The sequence below is a fragment of the Halyomorpha halys genome, unplaced genomic scaffold (assembly GCF_000696795.3).
Source record: "Halyomorpha halys isolate HHAL.00 unplaced genomic scaffold, Hhal_1.1 Scaffold199.1, whole genome shotgun sequence".
Taxonomy (NCBI): domain Eukaryota; kingdom Metazoa; phylum Arthropoda; class Insecta; order Hemiptera; family Pentatomidae; genus Halyomorpha; species Halyomorpha halys.
The window spans coordinates 825,318-842,304 of NW_027112578.1; the positions used below are offsets into that span (position 1 = coordinate 825,318).

A 16,987-nucleotide genomic window follows, 5' to 3' on the forward strand; every position below is an offset into this window, starting at 1 on the left:
TGTAGTTGCAACACTTTATTACCAGTGTTTCTGATCATTTTAGTGGTCTGGATTTTCTTAACTTAGTTTGTGAGCAACTTCCTATTTTCTTTTTGGTATTGTTTGATCACTTAATAATTTTTAAGTTTTTCTCAATCAATCTACTATCCAGGTTCATCTACAACAATGGCTCTTGTTTTGTTGATTGATTGTGGGAGAGTATAGAACCTTGAATTGTATTCTTCTATCTAAGGTAGAGGTTATTTTGCTTTGGCAATTCCTATTACTAGAGAAATGTAGGTAAAAACCTATATTTTGTTTCTGGTTCTCTATCTGAAGAAGACCCCTGGGAGGTATAGATTGAATATTAGAAAGAAAAATTGACTCTCCTGGAAGGCCAGAATAAATGATTAAAAAAAAAAATTTAAAACTACAAAACCTATTATTGTTTCTATAGATGTACATTGATGCCCTGAAAGTCACCAAAGTTGTACTAATTGGCTATTTACCAATGAGTCTAGCTCTTGTCATGGATACAATTAATGGATATAGTATACATAGATTGGGCAGTCAAATTTATAAATTATTACATAGTGTTCATTGGGAGGTGAGAGACTCTGCTCTTGAACTACTTCAGACAATATGTACGTTAGCAGAACGAAGTAAGTATGCCTGTTTCAAATATTATTTTTTACATATTGTTCAACAGTCCTTTTTTTCCTTTCTGATAATGGTGATTGTAGGGGTTTTTAGTTATAGTTATTTTTGTTTATAATTTTTCTAAACTATTTCTCTGATTATATTTTCTACCATTATTTTTCTTTCACTAATTTTTAGTCCAACATTCTGCTTGAAGGTATAATCACAAGACACACACGCATTAAAGTGGTATTAAGTCTCCACTGCTATTCTATATTCATACTGTTTCCCATCATTATGCACAGCAGTACACTTGACATTAATGTAAAAGTCTTGTCACGGATACCACTTCTTTATCATTGCCAGTAGGATACTATAAACCTGGTATCTGCATGTTGGTAATTTATATGATTTTTTAAATTCCAATAACATATCACTGTTTTGCTTTATTAGTGGCATATCTCTCAAAAACAAGTTTTTTTATGTTTTGTATTTGACATACTTTGTAGATTTTACTGAGAATAGGATTACTTTGTAACAGCTCTAATGGTTTTGGGACTGTATGTAGAATGACTCAGTAGAGAAATTAACCCTTGTCTACGGTACTATTGTAGGAATATATCCAATTCAAAGTAAAATAAAAAATTAACAAAAGCAAGTTTTATGTGCTTTGGTATCAATTACAATTCTTTCAAATGTGATAGCCATAAACAGATTCTATGTCTTAACGGTAACAATGATAGTGAAGAATATTTGATGGCTTTTACTAATCCTCTTCCACCAAAAAAGTAGTGTTTATGCACTTGCCAGGTATAAAACGAACTGGGATTTCTTTGACATTACTTGATTAAGTACAGTCAAATGGTTGTTTGAACACCAAGTAAACTGGTATAATGGTTTTAAGTGGCTTTTGTAATGTTCTTCGGAGTGCTAAACATGAATCTAAGGTTGCCCTATAATAGTTCGTCAAATATGAGAAATCATAAAAAAAAAAAAAATTATAATAATTTGTAATTTGCTATATTTGTAAATAGCATTTTGTGCAAAGGGTATTCATGTATTAAAGCATAAAGGAAAATATTACCTACAATCCATTTATTGTTTTTTTACAGTGATTTTTGCTCAATAGTCCAGTTAAATAAAGTAATTATTTTTTTTATTATCTCTATTTTATTTCAATATGCACCTTAATGTGTTAGTAATACATTTATGAAAATTTATTGGTTGAATAAGAGCCTCTTTTACATCTTACTAATATTTTTATTTTTATACCAGATCGGCCTGGTGGGCCTTACATGGTTGATATAACTTATATTATGTATATTTTTTAAAAGTTGATTATGAGGGAGTATAGTCATACAAATGACAAAAGTTAATTTGAAAAAGGGAAGAGAGAAGAAAAGAGAGAAAAATAAAATAAAATAAAAAGATAAAAAATAATAATAAGTAAATAGAGGTAGTGTGACAACAAATTAATTTTATATTTATTAAAAATTTATAAAAGAATGTCGCAGCAGTCTGGGCTTCAGTTCTTCTTACTAATATATTTGATTAGATATTAAAGTAAATCTTTTTTTACGTAATAGTATTAAAAGTTGGCTAATGTTCCAAATAATGTAAATAAATTTTACGTTAATTATTACTATTCTATGAACATCCAGAGGTCAGATGACAAGGAGTATCAGATTTAGCTAAAGGAAAGAAATTTGTTTATATTTTGTGTTTATAAGGATTTCAATAATGAACATTACATATATAATGAACTTAATTATTTAAATTTATAATTTTTATTAATTACAGAAATGCCTGCATTTCAACCTCTTCTGCTTGAAAATGATTTACCAAATATCCTCATTTCTATTATGAAAAATGATTGTGAACCATACGTAAGAGCTTCTGCATTGTCTTGTCTTTATTGGATGATACAGATAGAGTCAGTTTGGAATTCTGTATTAAAAGAAAAGTCTCTTTTGGTATGTATAATGTTGATTGTGTTAATTAATTTCATTCAGTTTGAATTTACTGAACTAGTATATACTATAAGATACCTAATAGTCAAATTGATTTGTATTTTGTATACTATTAATTTGAAAATAATAAAATAAGTATCAATAGTTTTTATTGCTGTTGAAGTTATCTGTTATTATTCTTTAAATGATAGTAATAATTAAGTAACATACAGCTTGGAGACGCGTGTTCAATTCCTCTACCATTGGAGGAATTTTTTTTTCCGTAAAAGCAATAACAAATTTCAAACAACACACAAATGTCAATTCCTAAATTTCAGAAAATGAGATTAAATAATAACCAATATAAAATGGAACAAATTACTACAAACTAAGGCATATTTTCATTCTCCTTACTATTATACACAGCAAATATATATATTATATTCTTCAACCAAAGTTTACACTTTACAATTAAAACATTTAACTCTATTCTTGAGCACTCAATATTTGTTCTTTTGGAGGCTAAAACACTTCTTTATAAAAAACTTATGATTACATTATATTTGTTGATAGTATCCCTAGAATCGTGCACTGAAATACACCATACTTTGTAAACCTTTTTTTCTATTTATAGATATAATAAATAATTAATTTAAATAATAAACCATTGGGTAATAATTTGCAGCATCTTTTTAGTAATTTTTTATTTAAAATTTTTGGTTTTTCAGTCTCATTTCTTGGGAACATTTTCAAGGAACAACATCAAAACAACATTAAATTAGTTTTAGTACCAATAAAGTTTCACTTAAATAAATTTATCTTTTTTACCCTTTTTTTCTATCAAACTCTGATTTTATTTTGGAAATAAATTTTGCATACATTTTTTTTTCTGTCTAGCTTTTTTGGAGAACAAATATACAAAGTGTTTACATACAATGATTTCACACTTATTAAAGAGTTTTTGTGGTCGATTTGCTTTCATAGGTATGATTTAGTCAATACCATGAAATTTACTTAGTTGGATTTTTTCTCTTAACAACTTATTAGATCTGTAAAATTTAAAAATAAGCAGAAAACAATAGATTAGAGTTATAAATTTATTTCTAAATATTATATAATATCATGCTTGCTGTTACATAGTTGGCTTCTGCCAATTAGAAACATGAACAGAATTTAGTAAATCGAGAAATGTCCATTACAATTCAATAAGTATTCCTTATAAACATCTATGATTTACTAATGAACATTAAATTATTTACTTGTGTGTTCCATTCCTGATTTTAATTTCTTTTTTGGGAATCAAAATCAGGAGATATTACTTATCTGTTCTAACCATTTACTTAAACTATAATAACAATTGTTTTTCAATTTTCTTTTTTCTTTTTTTTTTTTCCTATTTTTAGGATATGATGCATAGTATTCTGATCCAGGATCCAGAAGGTATAGTACGCTATGAGTCCATCATTCTTACAAATAATTTGTATAATCACCATGAATTGAGGTATTTAATCTAATTTTATTGCTATTGATGTTTTATTTTTGTGATGTCTGTTTAATGATATTTTTAAAACTAATAACTTATGGGTTGCCTGCTGACTAGGGTTTGTTGGTTTTTAAAACCGGTTTTTTGGAGAAAATTATGAAATTCGAAATATTTATAAATTTATTAATATTTAACTCTTTACTGTTATAATGATTAGAAACCAAAAAGAAAGATTCCGTAATTTGATCAAATAAAAAAGTCACTGACAGCAGGTTATTGGGTTTTTGATATGTGCATTTCAAACAAAGTAGATGTCTCTGAAATCGCTATTATATAACCGAGATATCTGCCATCATCCAAATCATGATGGTCTGGTAGAAATGGGGTGGGTGAGGATCACTACTGAAACGGTACCCCAAAAATCTGAATAAAGTGTCAATAATATAATAAATAAAGTGTGAATAAAGTCAGCTGGTGAAAGTACCAGATACCGAGCTAAAAAATAGACAGTGAGAGCACTAGACAATTCCAATGCTTCATAATACTGGCAGAAGATCCTAATCCTACTGCACTTGGTATTGTTAATGTATATAGATGCTACATAATAACGATGTATTTATACACAATGACAAATAATTTATAGTTAACAAAATTAAAAAGAAACCAAACTTTTGCTTTTGGCTTTTAACAGTCCTTGTATAGTGATTTGTTTGTGATGTAAAAGGGACTGTGAGTGATGCATTAGGGGAACTTTGATTGTAAGATCTATTTATTTAGTATTAGTAGTTAATTTAATTATATTTATTTTCATTAGAATTTTTGTTTATTTGTATAAAATTTGTACAATTTCTATTACAATTAAGTGTAAACAATCGCTAAGTATTGTTAGACCATTGCTAAGGCGTCACCTTATGGCCAAGATCTACATTTGAAAACCAGTTGTTGCTAATTAGTCAAAATTCTTGTTGATCATTATCATTTGGCTAACATGCAAATGGGACCAACTGCACTCCAGGCCTTTCTTCAGAGCAAATATTGGATTGTGTCGGCACAAAAGGTGATCCGTACGAGAGTATTTCAGTGCTTAAAATGTTATAAGATCGAGCGGTCCCCTCAAGCTCCTCTCATGGGTAATCTTTCTGCTCATCGCTCAGAAGACGGTCAAGTCTTCCATCATGTTGGGATAGACTTCGGAGGTCCTTTCAGCATTCGCGAGTCCCTTCGACGGAAGGCTGCATTATGTAAAGTTTATCTTTGCCTCTCTTCTCATTCTCAACTCTCGACCTCTTACTCCCTTGACTAATGATCCCGACAGCATCGAGTGTTTAACTCCAGGACACTTCTTGATTGGGAGATCACTCCTCGCAACGCCAGAAGACGTGGTCATGGATGAGAACGTTAACCTATTAAAGTGATGGCAGGTAGTGAAGCAAATCTAACAACACTTTTGGAAAGATGGAGAACAGAGTATTTAAACCTTTTGCAACTTTTGCAACGGAAGAAATGGCAAACACCCATAACAAATCTTAATGTTGGTGACCTTGTGATCTTAAAGGAGCCGGGTACATTTCTTGAGACTTGACCTCTCGCAAGAATCATCGCCACACATCCTAGGCAAGATGGCATCGTAAGAGTGGTAACAGTGAAGACTCAAACTGTAGAATACCAACGACCAGTCACCAAGCTCGTTCTCTTAACCCCCGTCAATGCTAATTTAAAATTTTAGGCGGACTGAATGTTGCGGCCAACATATGCTTAATAATTTATCTGTTATGGTTGTAAGGATTGCGTATTACCATGTTTTGTTTTGGCTACAAAAGTATTAATAATACCAGTTTTACGTAAGCTTAGGCCGGGTCAGTAGCCCCTTATCTCACTACCTGGTCAGTAGTTGCCAGCAGGTTGACCAACCCTGATACTCGTCTTTCCTCGGCAGGCGTCTCATCTCTTCAATTATACAAATTAATTTTATTTGTATTTTCAGAAGTTAATTTTTTTATTTTATTTTATGTCTTTATGTCAAAATAAAGCGGTAACAAAATTCGACAAAATAATTTTTTTTTTCCTTCTTTTTTATTACCTTACATGGCTGGGCTAGTAAAGGTTCATTTTGAACCCCTACCCACTGTAACAATAAGGAATACATTAAAGAGCCAGTTCAGATCTAGATCCATCAATATTTGACCAGTTTGAGAGTAACAGCGGTCTTTATAGCTTCGGAGCAGTGATCTGCACATCTTTACAACAAACTATCTTTCTATGACCTATCGGATCGATCAACTTTGAACTGTCATTTATTTTATATACATCTATTGATTTTGTAAATTTGTTTCTTTCATTTTATAGCTCATTTTGCTAATTTATTTTTGTCTAAAGACTTTTTATTTCACTTATATTCATTAGTTTATGTTTTCCATTGTTGGCCTCACCAAATAAATGTTTATATCTGAGCCAGCTTTTTTTTTTTTTTTCTTTAAAAATACTTAGTCGATTTGAGGTGGCTTTAATAGGTCTGAAGGTGGGATTTTTTGCTGGAGTCTCACACCTCTGTTAAGAGGATAATCTCACACACATGTTATATATTTTAAGTTTGTTTGGAAGTTATAATTTATTTTTGTATGGTGTTATAATCTATGGTGTAGTAGCCATCAAAGTAAAGAAAGTCAGCGATTCAAACTTTTTTTTCAAAGTTGTTGCATGTAATTTCCAGGTCAGTCGTCTGTCCATCGTAAGTCACTGATCTTCAAAGTTTTTTACCTAGCCGAGTTCGATTTGTGCTGTTTAGTATATTTTGACATCCTTTTGCTACCCAAAAAATTAAACTTGATTGGTTGAGTACCATAGGTTCTATGAAAGATTTTTGTGCTCCAAACCTGGCACTATATATGAAGACAGAGTTAATTTTCAATTTTAGTTAACCAAGAAGTATACAAATTATCAAATCAAGTTTTTGTTTGTTGATCTGTTTAATATATATACCCATATTAATATATTTTTAATGAAATATATTTCAATAACTTTTATATATTTATTTTTTTCTAGCCCTGAGAGTTTAAATAAAATGCTTGATTTGCTTAGTCATGTGACTATAAGTGATCTATATTGGGAAGTAAAGAAGGCCTGTATACTTTTCTGGGATAGCATTTTAGAAAAACTTCTAACTGAGCAAGGAATGGTTGATGGGGAGTTTCCTGATCATATTTTTTCACGGGAAAAGAGAAAAATTATTAAACTAACGCCTACAGAGATGTCATTAAGAATTGTTAAGGTCTTTCAGAAATTGAATGAATATGGCTGTTTACATGTAATGTATTTTATATTTTGTATTTTGGAAATAATTAGATTATTAGCATATTAGACTAACAACTAAAGTATATTATTTAACTTTCCATATCAGAACAGTATCACCACCATCTAACAAGCCTCTTTATTGATAGAATGTGTATCTAGGACATGTAAGTAATACTGATACTGGTATTTGGTGGGGGGAACAAGTCTGGCAAGTGGGCCTTATGGTCCTTTTTTCCAACCCCTGGCGGCTACCTAGGTTGCCGCCGCATACTAACCAAGGTTGGAGTGTCCAGATTCATTCTTTGGGACTGCCGAAAAATGAATGTTTAACTCCCCTGGGTGGGAATCGAACCCACAACGTTCCGAATCGAGCACACTGGGACTTGCGCCCCAACCCACACGGCCGTCACGTCCCTACATGTAAGTAGTAGTTGGGTTTTTGAAAAGCTGCATTCTATTTTTTAGTTATAGTTTAGGTTATCTTTTTTCAAGTTCTGAAATAGTCACACAGATTCATTTACTTATCTATGGAAAATGACTATCCCATGTTTTCCAGATGATTCCTATTTACTCTACTGAGCCAGTGAATTTTAGATTTTATTTTGTGTGATTTTATCTTAATATGTTTCATAAGAGAAAACATAGTTCACAATCATGGAGCTTATGAATAAATCACACTTCAGTAACAGTTTTCTAAGACCTTAAAAAAAAAAGAAGTGAATTTAATGGCTGATAACATAATTAAAATAATCATGATACATAAAATATTAGATTTTATTTAATTTTAAATAAACTAGTATTTTCTTAATATCTTAAATATTAAAAAAAATACTTTTGTTATTCAATACTAATTAATTTTTTCAATTAAAGAAATATTTAGTATTGAAAAAAAAACTTTGTAACGGGCTAATTTATAATGGATTCAGATTTACCTGAAGTGAAATTTCTCATTTATTTGAAAGGCTTTGTTCCTTACTATCCCTGATGAACAATCCTCCAATTAAATTGGTTACTCTGGGTATACCTGGTACTGTTGATGGTGGGCGAGTAAGTCTGCCAAGTGGGCCATTGGTTCTGTTTCACTTACACCAACATAATCAATGGAAACCTATTTAACCTCTAAGTCCAAACTTCTAGTTTTCCTTATGAAATTAAAAAGGAACAAGCATTGTACTAAATGGTATCAGAAAATCAATGCTTTCTGCAAATCATAGTTTTCTGCCTTAAAATTCAAGATTTGGTATAATAAAAACTACTTCCTCTTTTAGTTTATATATTTTATTCCTTATTATGTGCTGTTTAAGGTGAATGGGTGTTCCAGAAACATCATCTAATTGTGTATTTGGTTCCTTATGGGAACCAAACTACTGCTCTTAAAAATCTATTTTCTATCTATATCTATAAATAAAAAACTAGACACCACGAACCCCCTTCCTATGACATGCTAGGTATAACCGGGTATAATTAAGCATCAAATTTCTTTTCCAAAGGTGTTATGTTCTTCAATTTACTCAGCTATGCTAATTAGGTGACGTGCAGGGTATTTAAACCAAAAAATCATATTAGGATTTAATTTTATAAAATCATATTATTTAATTTTTTTCACAAAAGAGATATATTTATGAAAGAGAACTCATGAACAAAAGATATTGATTATGTATTAGTATTAATTTATAAACGGAATTCAAATTTATAATACTGGGCTTTACTATTATTTAATTTGTCTTGCCATTTAAAATTATCTGGTATGAATGCAGGCTGGGTTAAATCCTAATAGTGGTGGCCTCTGGTTGACTTGGTTGGCTCAGATGTCTTCTCTTCGTTGGCTACCCTGCTGTTGTTCCCTCCACAATCCTGTTCCTTTATCAGCATCTCTCACCAGGAACAACGCTTTTAATTTTCTCTTTGATGGAATTATTTCCTTACCTCTATTTTCTTTCCAGCTATTTCATTGGCTAGTCGTATGTTGGGGTATAGATCAGAACTTGAATATGGAAAAATTGAGGCAGCATTCATTCCTTTGATCTCTGTTACATTATGGATCAGTGTTAAAAGTACCTAGGATTAGTCAGGTACTGTCTAGCATATGGTGTTTGATGGGAATCAGCCTACCTTGGCTGTTCTGATAGCTTGATGTTATCGCAAAAGCTCTTTACCTGCATATTTATGAGCTGCTAACTGCTATTAATAATATTCAAACTATGTTTAATTAAACCTAATTTCTTCTCATCCCAGTATTCTCAATACATAGCATGTAGTTTAAATGCTGAAACTAATCAACTCTGATGAATACTTAATTTCTTTTTATTTTTAGTGCAAGTTTAAGTCTACTATATTCTAGTCAGTTCTTCTTATATATGTATTTCTATAATCGCACCTTTATTTAAGCTTTGTATATGTTTAACTTTTATTTTTCCACTCTATCTCCATCTACTCTGTATCTTTTTCTTTTAGTCTTGTTATAGACCTGCTCTGTGGGTTGAAATGTTGGCTTTTAATAGCTATGTAATAAATACTATTTTTTATTGCAACCCAGACCATCTCCTTGATTCACTATACATTTAATCATCTATATAAAATAAATTTATTATTATTTTTAGGTTTTGTGGGAAGTTATTCAAAATGACTGTGATATAGAGGTAACTAAAGAAGCAGGAAAGTTGGTTACAAAAATGTTTAAATTGATAGAGAAATTCAATATCAGTATATATTTACAAGATACTGAGATTGAAACTATATCCCCAGAATATTCTGATCCTAACAAATTGGAACTGAATGAAGAGATTGAAAATCACCATCCGGTAAGTTTTTACTGTTTATAAGAACAGGCCATTCAAAGTAAATATTTTTGTCACCTAATTTATTTTATTCACAGCTTTACCTTTATCGACAGCCCACTCTCTGTACACTAGGGTCATTTAATGATTTTGTATTTCCGAAAAGGAAAATCCGCTGTACAGATGGTTATCAAAATTTGCAGTGTGTATGGCGATGATGCCTTAGGAGAAAGCACCATCTGTAAGTGGTTTGCCTGGTTCAGAACCAGAAATTTTGACTTGGAAGGCGCAAAGCGCTCGCGTCGTCCTTCAACTGTTGATGTTGACGATGAAATTTAAGCATTGGTCACAAACAGTCGTCACTCTGTGCAACAGGATATCGCTTAACATATCTCATACAAGTGTCTTAAATCATTTGGAGTTGCGGGATAGGTTCCTCACAATTTGACGGAAAAGAATTTATTGGACTGCATATCCATTAGTGATTCCCTCCTGAAACGCAATGGTAACGATCCATTTTTGAAGAGGTTGATAACTGGGGATGAAAAGTGGGTCTTGTACAATAATATTGTGAGGAAAAAGTCCTGGGGAAAACAAAATGACCCGCCGTTAACGACTCCAAAAGCAGAATATTACATTCAAAAAAGGTTATGCTGTGCATTTGGTGGGATTGGAAAGGTGTCCTTTATTTTGAGCTCCTTTAATTCTCCAGTATACTGTGCCCAGTTTGAACAATTAAAGGCTGTGGTTGAGCAAAAGCGTCCAGCATTGGCTAATCTCAAAGTTACAGTTTTCCATCACGATAATGCCCATCCTCACATGTTTTTACTGACCCGGCAGAAATTATTGTAGTATAATTACTCCATACATAAAACTGTATGGTTATGATCCCTCTCTCACCCATCTGACCTTGCCCCAACAGTTTTTAATTTATTTCGGGCTCTTCAAAATTCTCCTAACAGAGAACACTTTAATTCGCTCAAGGACTGCAAAACACACACAGAGGAGTTCATTGCGCAAAAATCTGAGACGTTCTGGAAGGATGGAATTAAAAAATTACCTGAAAGATGGCAACACGTAATAGATCAAAATGGGTCATATGTAATTGATTAAAAATATTTATAAGAATCTGAAGTTTTTATTGAAATCATCAGTAAGAAACGCTACAAAATTATTTTACAACTCAATAGTTTAGTGCTAACTTTTGTTTAATTCCGAATGGCAATCTAAATTTCTTTAACATTGCAACTATCCATCATTCTGTTCATAATAAAATTATCTTTATAATGAGGGATGTTGATTATATTTAATTCATCAAGTTGGTTGGGGAGGTGTGGTCAAAGAAGAGATGGATAAGTATACAGTTACTATTATTAACACAAACTTCGATGATCCACTTTTTCTCAAACCTTTTTATTTTAAAAAAACTTCCAATGTTTTGGCCCTTAGGCCTTTTTCAAGTAGACAACCTATAAAAATTGTTTTCTTATTATCATTATTTTACCTCCTCACATGATACGTATAATTAGTATTGTGTGAGGAGGTAAAAGAATGATAATATGAAAACAATTTTTATAGGTTGTTCCTTGAAAAAGGCCTAAGGGCCGAAACATTGGAAGTTTTTTAAAATAAAAAGTTCAGAAAAAGTGGATCATTGAAGTTTTGTGTTAATAATAATAAAAATAACTCCCGGACAATCAATATATTAAATCAGTAATATATACTGTTATTGTTAATGCCAATGAAGTTAAACTTTAATTGAACTAAAACTTTAACTTTAATTTTATGCCAATGTTTCAGACAATATGATTATATTATATTGATTATATTGGTAAGACTTTACCCATGTACAGTTATGAAAACTGATGTAACGAGAGATGAATGCAAGATAACATTTAATTCATACTATTACATAAAGCTGTACCTTTGTTGTTCGAAATTACCAGTCCAATTTGAAAAATCGAATGGGTACCTGATCCATCATTGTGTTAGGAGAAAAACCTGGTGCTAATGCTTGATCCTGGCTTAGACCCTAAACGCCTCATGAATTGTAGAATTCAAGATTTTTTTGTCAGTTATCTTTGTGGAAGTTCTTAAGATTGCCTACAAACATTGGATGTCACAACTAAAACAATTTGTTCTTTTTGTTTCACATTATTTATCTCCAGCAAAATGTAATTATTTGAAACTACCATCAGCAGTCAAGTATCCATCACTTGACTTAATTAAGGAATTAAGGAATTATTTCACACATTACAGAAAGCATATTTATTGCCAATCTTTAATTTTATGTTAGTAATATTAATAGGAAATTCTTTGTATCCCATTTATATCAGTTTTTTTTTTTTATTAGTATGAATACAAGAAAATGAAGTTAACCAATGATGAAGTAATTGAGAGTATCATATCTGAAGGTGATCTGAATCTTCTAGCTGGTTTATTGAAAGATGATTATTGTAAACCCATGACAACCAATCTAAAAGTGAGGATGAAGCTTGGAGTTCATAAATTTGTTACTGAATTATTGAAGTATGATGTAATTAAATCGGAGCAGGAGAAAGTTAAATGGATCACTACAACCTCAGATGGAATTATTTCACTTTTAGATGACTTGCTGTTATCAAATCAATCTCAGTATTGTAAAACTAATATTATTGATTGTTATTAACTTAATACAATATCCCATTCCCATTGTTTCCATGTTGATAGTATTTTTGTTTATAAAATTATAATATAACATTACAGTCTAAAATCTAGGATTCCAGATACTATTAAATTTATGAAAAAAACATACAATAAATACTGAATCCATAAATATTACTGAGAAATGTGTTTGAAGTTTGCTAGTTCTCTCTTATTTCATTGCTTTCTTTCCTTCTCTGGTCAAAAAAAGAACAAATAGTTTAAAACTATTTGTTCTTTTTTTTTTTACCGCAACCCTGACCATCTTCTTATATTTAAGATTAATAATATTTTGTTTAGTTTTTATTATTATTATGACACTGCGGTCCTACATGAAACCGAGCCTCCTCCACCACAGCCAACCAATTTTCATGATCTCTTCCTCTCTCTTTTCATCTTTCAACATTTAACTGCTTTAGATCCTACTCCACATCATCCAGCCATCTGATTCAGGGACATCCTCTTTTTTGTTTTCCATCTGGTTTCTTATATAGCATCTTTTCGGATATCTTTTGATAATCTAATTTTAAATGAGCTAATATTTTGTTTAGTTCATTATATCATAATTTTTCTTATTTTTGTCACTTATCCTTAAATTACTTTTCTTATTTTTTTCTTCTTCCATTTTTGCTAGTCTAAGTTATATAATTATGTTTCCTGAAAATGATTTACTCTTCATTGTTTGCTTATTCAGTTTATCTGCATAACTTTTTTCATAAATTACTATTTAGTTAGTTATTTACAGATATTATGGACCACATATGGTCCACAAATCGATAATTGAAACATGTGATTTTTATTAAGTCAAAAAACAAGACAACTACTCTCTGTTGTTTTTTAAACTGTAAATAGACAGACAACTTCTTAACGTCTCACTGCATACACATATCTTCTCCATTTTCCCCTCTCTACGCACTCGTAGTTCCCAGCATTCTGGCCATCTTCGCCAGCTAAATCATCAGCCACGGCGGGCAGACTTCTTCGACTCATCCTCCAAGAGGACAAGACAGCCGGACAGTCGTCCTTTTGTCGATCTACCTCCACTAGAACAACCACTGCCGGGGCCCCATCAATCATTGGTGATATAAGACTTTTTTTCTTTTGTTCAATTAATTTTATTTTGTAATAGTGTTAAGCTTTCTTTTTTTTTTTTCTAGTTTGTATATTTTTTGTTCCTTTTATTATGTTTACTTATTTAAAAATAACAAAATTCCACTATTATATTCTTTTCAGGGTTGGGCTAGTAAAGGTTCCTCTTAGTCCTAACATTTTGACATTAACATTGCCTGGAGGACCAAAATGTTATGGCGGGTAGGGATTCAAAAGGAATCTTTACTAGCCCAACTGTGAAAAGAAAATAATAGTCAAATTTTGTTATTTTTGTATTTTTAAATAAGTAAACATAATAAAAGGAACAAAAAAGATACAAACTAGAAAAAAAAAAGAAAGCTTAACACTATTACTAAATAAAATTAATTGAACAAAAGAAAAAAAGTCTTATGTCACCGGTGATTGATGGGGCCCCACTTGTGGTTGTTGTCCTGTGTGGATGTTATCGTGGAGGTAGATCGACAAAAGGACGACCGTCCTCAGCCGCCTTTTCCTCTTGGAGGATGAGACGAAGAAGTCCGCCCGCCGTGGCTATGATGATTTAGCTGGCGAAGATGGCCAGAATGCTGGGAACTACGAGTGCGTAGTGAGGAGAAAATGGAGAAGATATGTGTGCTGTGAGACGTTAAGAAGTTGTCTGTCTATTTACAGTTTAAAAAACAACAGAGAGTAGTTGTTTTGTTTTTTGACTTAATAAAAATCACATGTTTCAATTATCAATTTGTGGACCATATGTTGGCCGCAACATACAGCCCGCCTAAAATGTGTTTAAAATTTTAAATTGATACTAACGGGATTAAGGAGAGCTAGTTTGATAATTCGTTGCTTACATTCTCCAGTTTTTGCTTTTTAGATTTGTCACTCTCCCATCTTGTCAGAATGCCGGAATGTATACTCCTAGGTTATAATTAGGAGGTCAGTGATATTAAAGTTTGTTCTTGGTATTGGCCATTTCTTCTATTGTTGCAGCTGATGCAAATGACGATCCTGGTGTGACAAGGAGTGGTCTACTTAATGCTGTCGGGTTCATTGGTCAAGGGAGTAAGAGGTTCATAGTTAAGAAAGGTTTGAATGTTTGTAAAAAGTGAGCTTGCCTCAGGTTGGGGAGAGTTATGACTGCAGCAGGATTTGAACAAGCGGCGTAATAAAAGAGCACACCATTCCGCCCGTTGAAAATTTTAAATTTATCTAGTATCAGAGAAATTAGGTATTTGATATCACAGGGAATGCTGCCTATAGAAAAACGCTCGAATCATGGAAATGCGCGAAGAGTAAAACAAGGTATGAAGAGGATATGTGAACAACAGACTTGATTGGTTGGAATGGCGAAAGTAATGAAAGAAGGTGGATTAATTTTACGAGATCTCTGTTGCATGTAATAATTAATCTTATTGTGGGGTATCTGAGACGACAACAGATGGCAGAAAATAAATAAAGATCATAAGAAGCACACAGGAATGTTATGGGGGACTTAATTCTAATGAATATTGCAACCCTTGCACAACCACTTAGGAAAATTATCGGCTTCCTACGTTCCCCTGGTTATGATGACCTAGTTGGGCGGCTGCAATGCCGATGAGCAATGTGTTCGCCAACTAACCGAAGGAAATATATGAGTTTCCTTTTCAGCTGCAGGGCCTCTTCGAGAGTTACGTAGCGAACAGGAGAAAGGCGGTAATTCATTGAGTATCTCTTGGAGGTAAGGTGCGGCACTGCATCATCTCGTGGATGATGAAGTCCTGACGCAATTTCGTTGGTATGGTGAGGATCTGATGCAGCTGGGCGTCTAGGTCTATGGGTTTGGAACTCAAAAACACTAATGAGGAGAAGTTTTTGATCACTAAGTAGAGATCTCTTGGGGTTGAGACGTGAAGAACCATTTCGGAGAAATGTAACTTCTAACGAAATGTGGTTACATTTATTAAGATCAGATGAAGCTGAACGATGTGATCTCAAGGGATCAAGCTCATGGAGCTTGGAGGGACCAAGAGAACTGCCTGGAGACCTCTAAGAAGAGGGTAAGTGCTGTGAGTGATTTTGCATAAAGGTAACATTGAACGAAATGTCATTGGTTTTATTAGTGTTTAGAGGAGTAGACAGTTTAGATCTTGGGATTTCAGGCTGAGACAGGCGGTTAGGTTCAGGATGACCACAGATTGGGGACCTCTTGAAGGTGCACGGCAATTGTGATTGAAATGGAAAAAAAATATTTACCAGCAAAATGTCGCTAGCGTAACTAGAATCTGACGCAGCTGGGCGTTTTGATCCTGGAGTTTCATCTTGGACGAAAATATTTTGTAACGAAGTGTCGTTAGATTTATTAGGATCAGATGTAGCACCCGGACCACATTCCTTTCATCTTTACACACGGTCAATCAATATCTTCCAGAAATCTAATTTCTCTTTAAGTTTTTCAAATTGAATTTTGAAATCCCCTGGTATGTCCATTTTTATTTTAGAGGTAAATAATATGAACGAAAAGGAAACTGGAAGAGAATAAGTGAAGAAAGAAGGAGAGAAAAACAAAATTAATTAATGGCGGAATGGAGCGCCTTACAAATTAATTATTTTTTATAGAAAAAATAATTTAAAAAAAAATGAAATAAAATGTACAATAACATTCGACAACCGGAGGACCATGAGAAAAAAATAAATAAGAAAAATATCCGGCCCGGATGGGACCAAAATGTTACGGCGGGTAGGGATTCAAAAGGAATCTTTACTAGCCCCAGCGTGAAAAGAAAAGAATAGTCGAATTTTGTTATTTTTAATATATATGGTCCACAAATTGATAATTGAAACATGTGATTTTTATTAAGTCAAAAAACAAAACAACTACTCTCTGTTGTTTTTTAAACTGTAAATAGACAGACAACTTCTTAACGTCTCACAGCACACATATCTTCTCCATTTTCTCCTCACTACGCACTCGTAGTTCCCAGCATTCTGGCCATCTTCGCCAGCTAAATCATCATAGCCACGGCGGGCGGACTTCTTCGTCTCATCCTCCAAGAGGAAAAGGCGGCTGAGGACGGTCGTCCTTTTGTCGATCTACCTCCACGATAACATCCACACAG

The 16,987-nt window shown here is 32.5% G+C and overlaps 1 protein-coding gene across 1 annotated transcript; it reads left to right on the forward strand.

Moving 5' to 3' along the window:
• Positions 1-209: 209 nt before the first annotated feature.
• On the forward strand, positions 210-12,956 carry LOC106679380 (uncharacterized). The gene is made up of 6 exons (XM_014418502.3): positions 210-641; positions 2,419-2,591; positions 3,971-4,068; positions 7,093-7,354; positions 9,942-10,142; positions 12,472-12,956. Exons 1-6 carry the CDS (start codon positions 437-439, stop codon positions 12,784-12,786), a joined length of 1,254 nt encoding a protein of 417 aa, XP_014273988.3. The 5' UTR covers positions 210-436; the 3' UTR covers positions 12,787-12,956.
• The last annotated feature ends 4,031 nt before the right edge of the window (positions 12,957-16,987 follow it).

What these genes read in the sequence shown, in the direction of transcription:
- LOC106679380 (XM_014418502.3), top strand. Translation starts at nt 437, where the DNA reads ATGTACATTGATGCCCTGAAAGTCACCAAAGTTGTACTAATTGGCTAT. An exon ending in TAAAAGAAAAGTCTCTTTTG is followed by an intron (nt 2,592 to 3,970) that starts GTATGTATAATG and finishes TCCTATTTTTAG; the next exon opens with GATATGATGCATAGTATTCT. An exon ending in TATAATCACCATGAATTGAG is followed by an intron (nt 4,069 to 7,092) that starts GTATTTAATCTA and finishes ATTTTTTTCTAG; the next exon opens with CCCTGAGAGTTTAAATAAAA.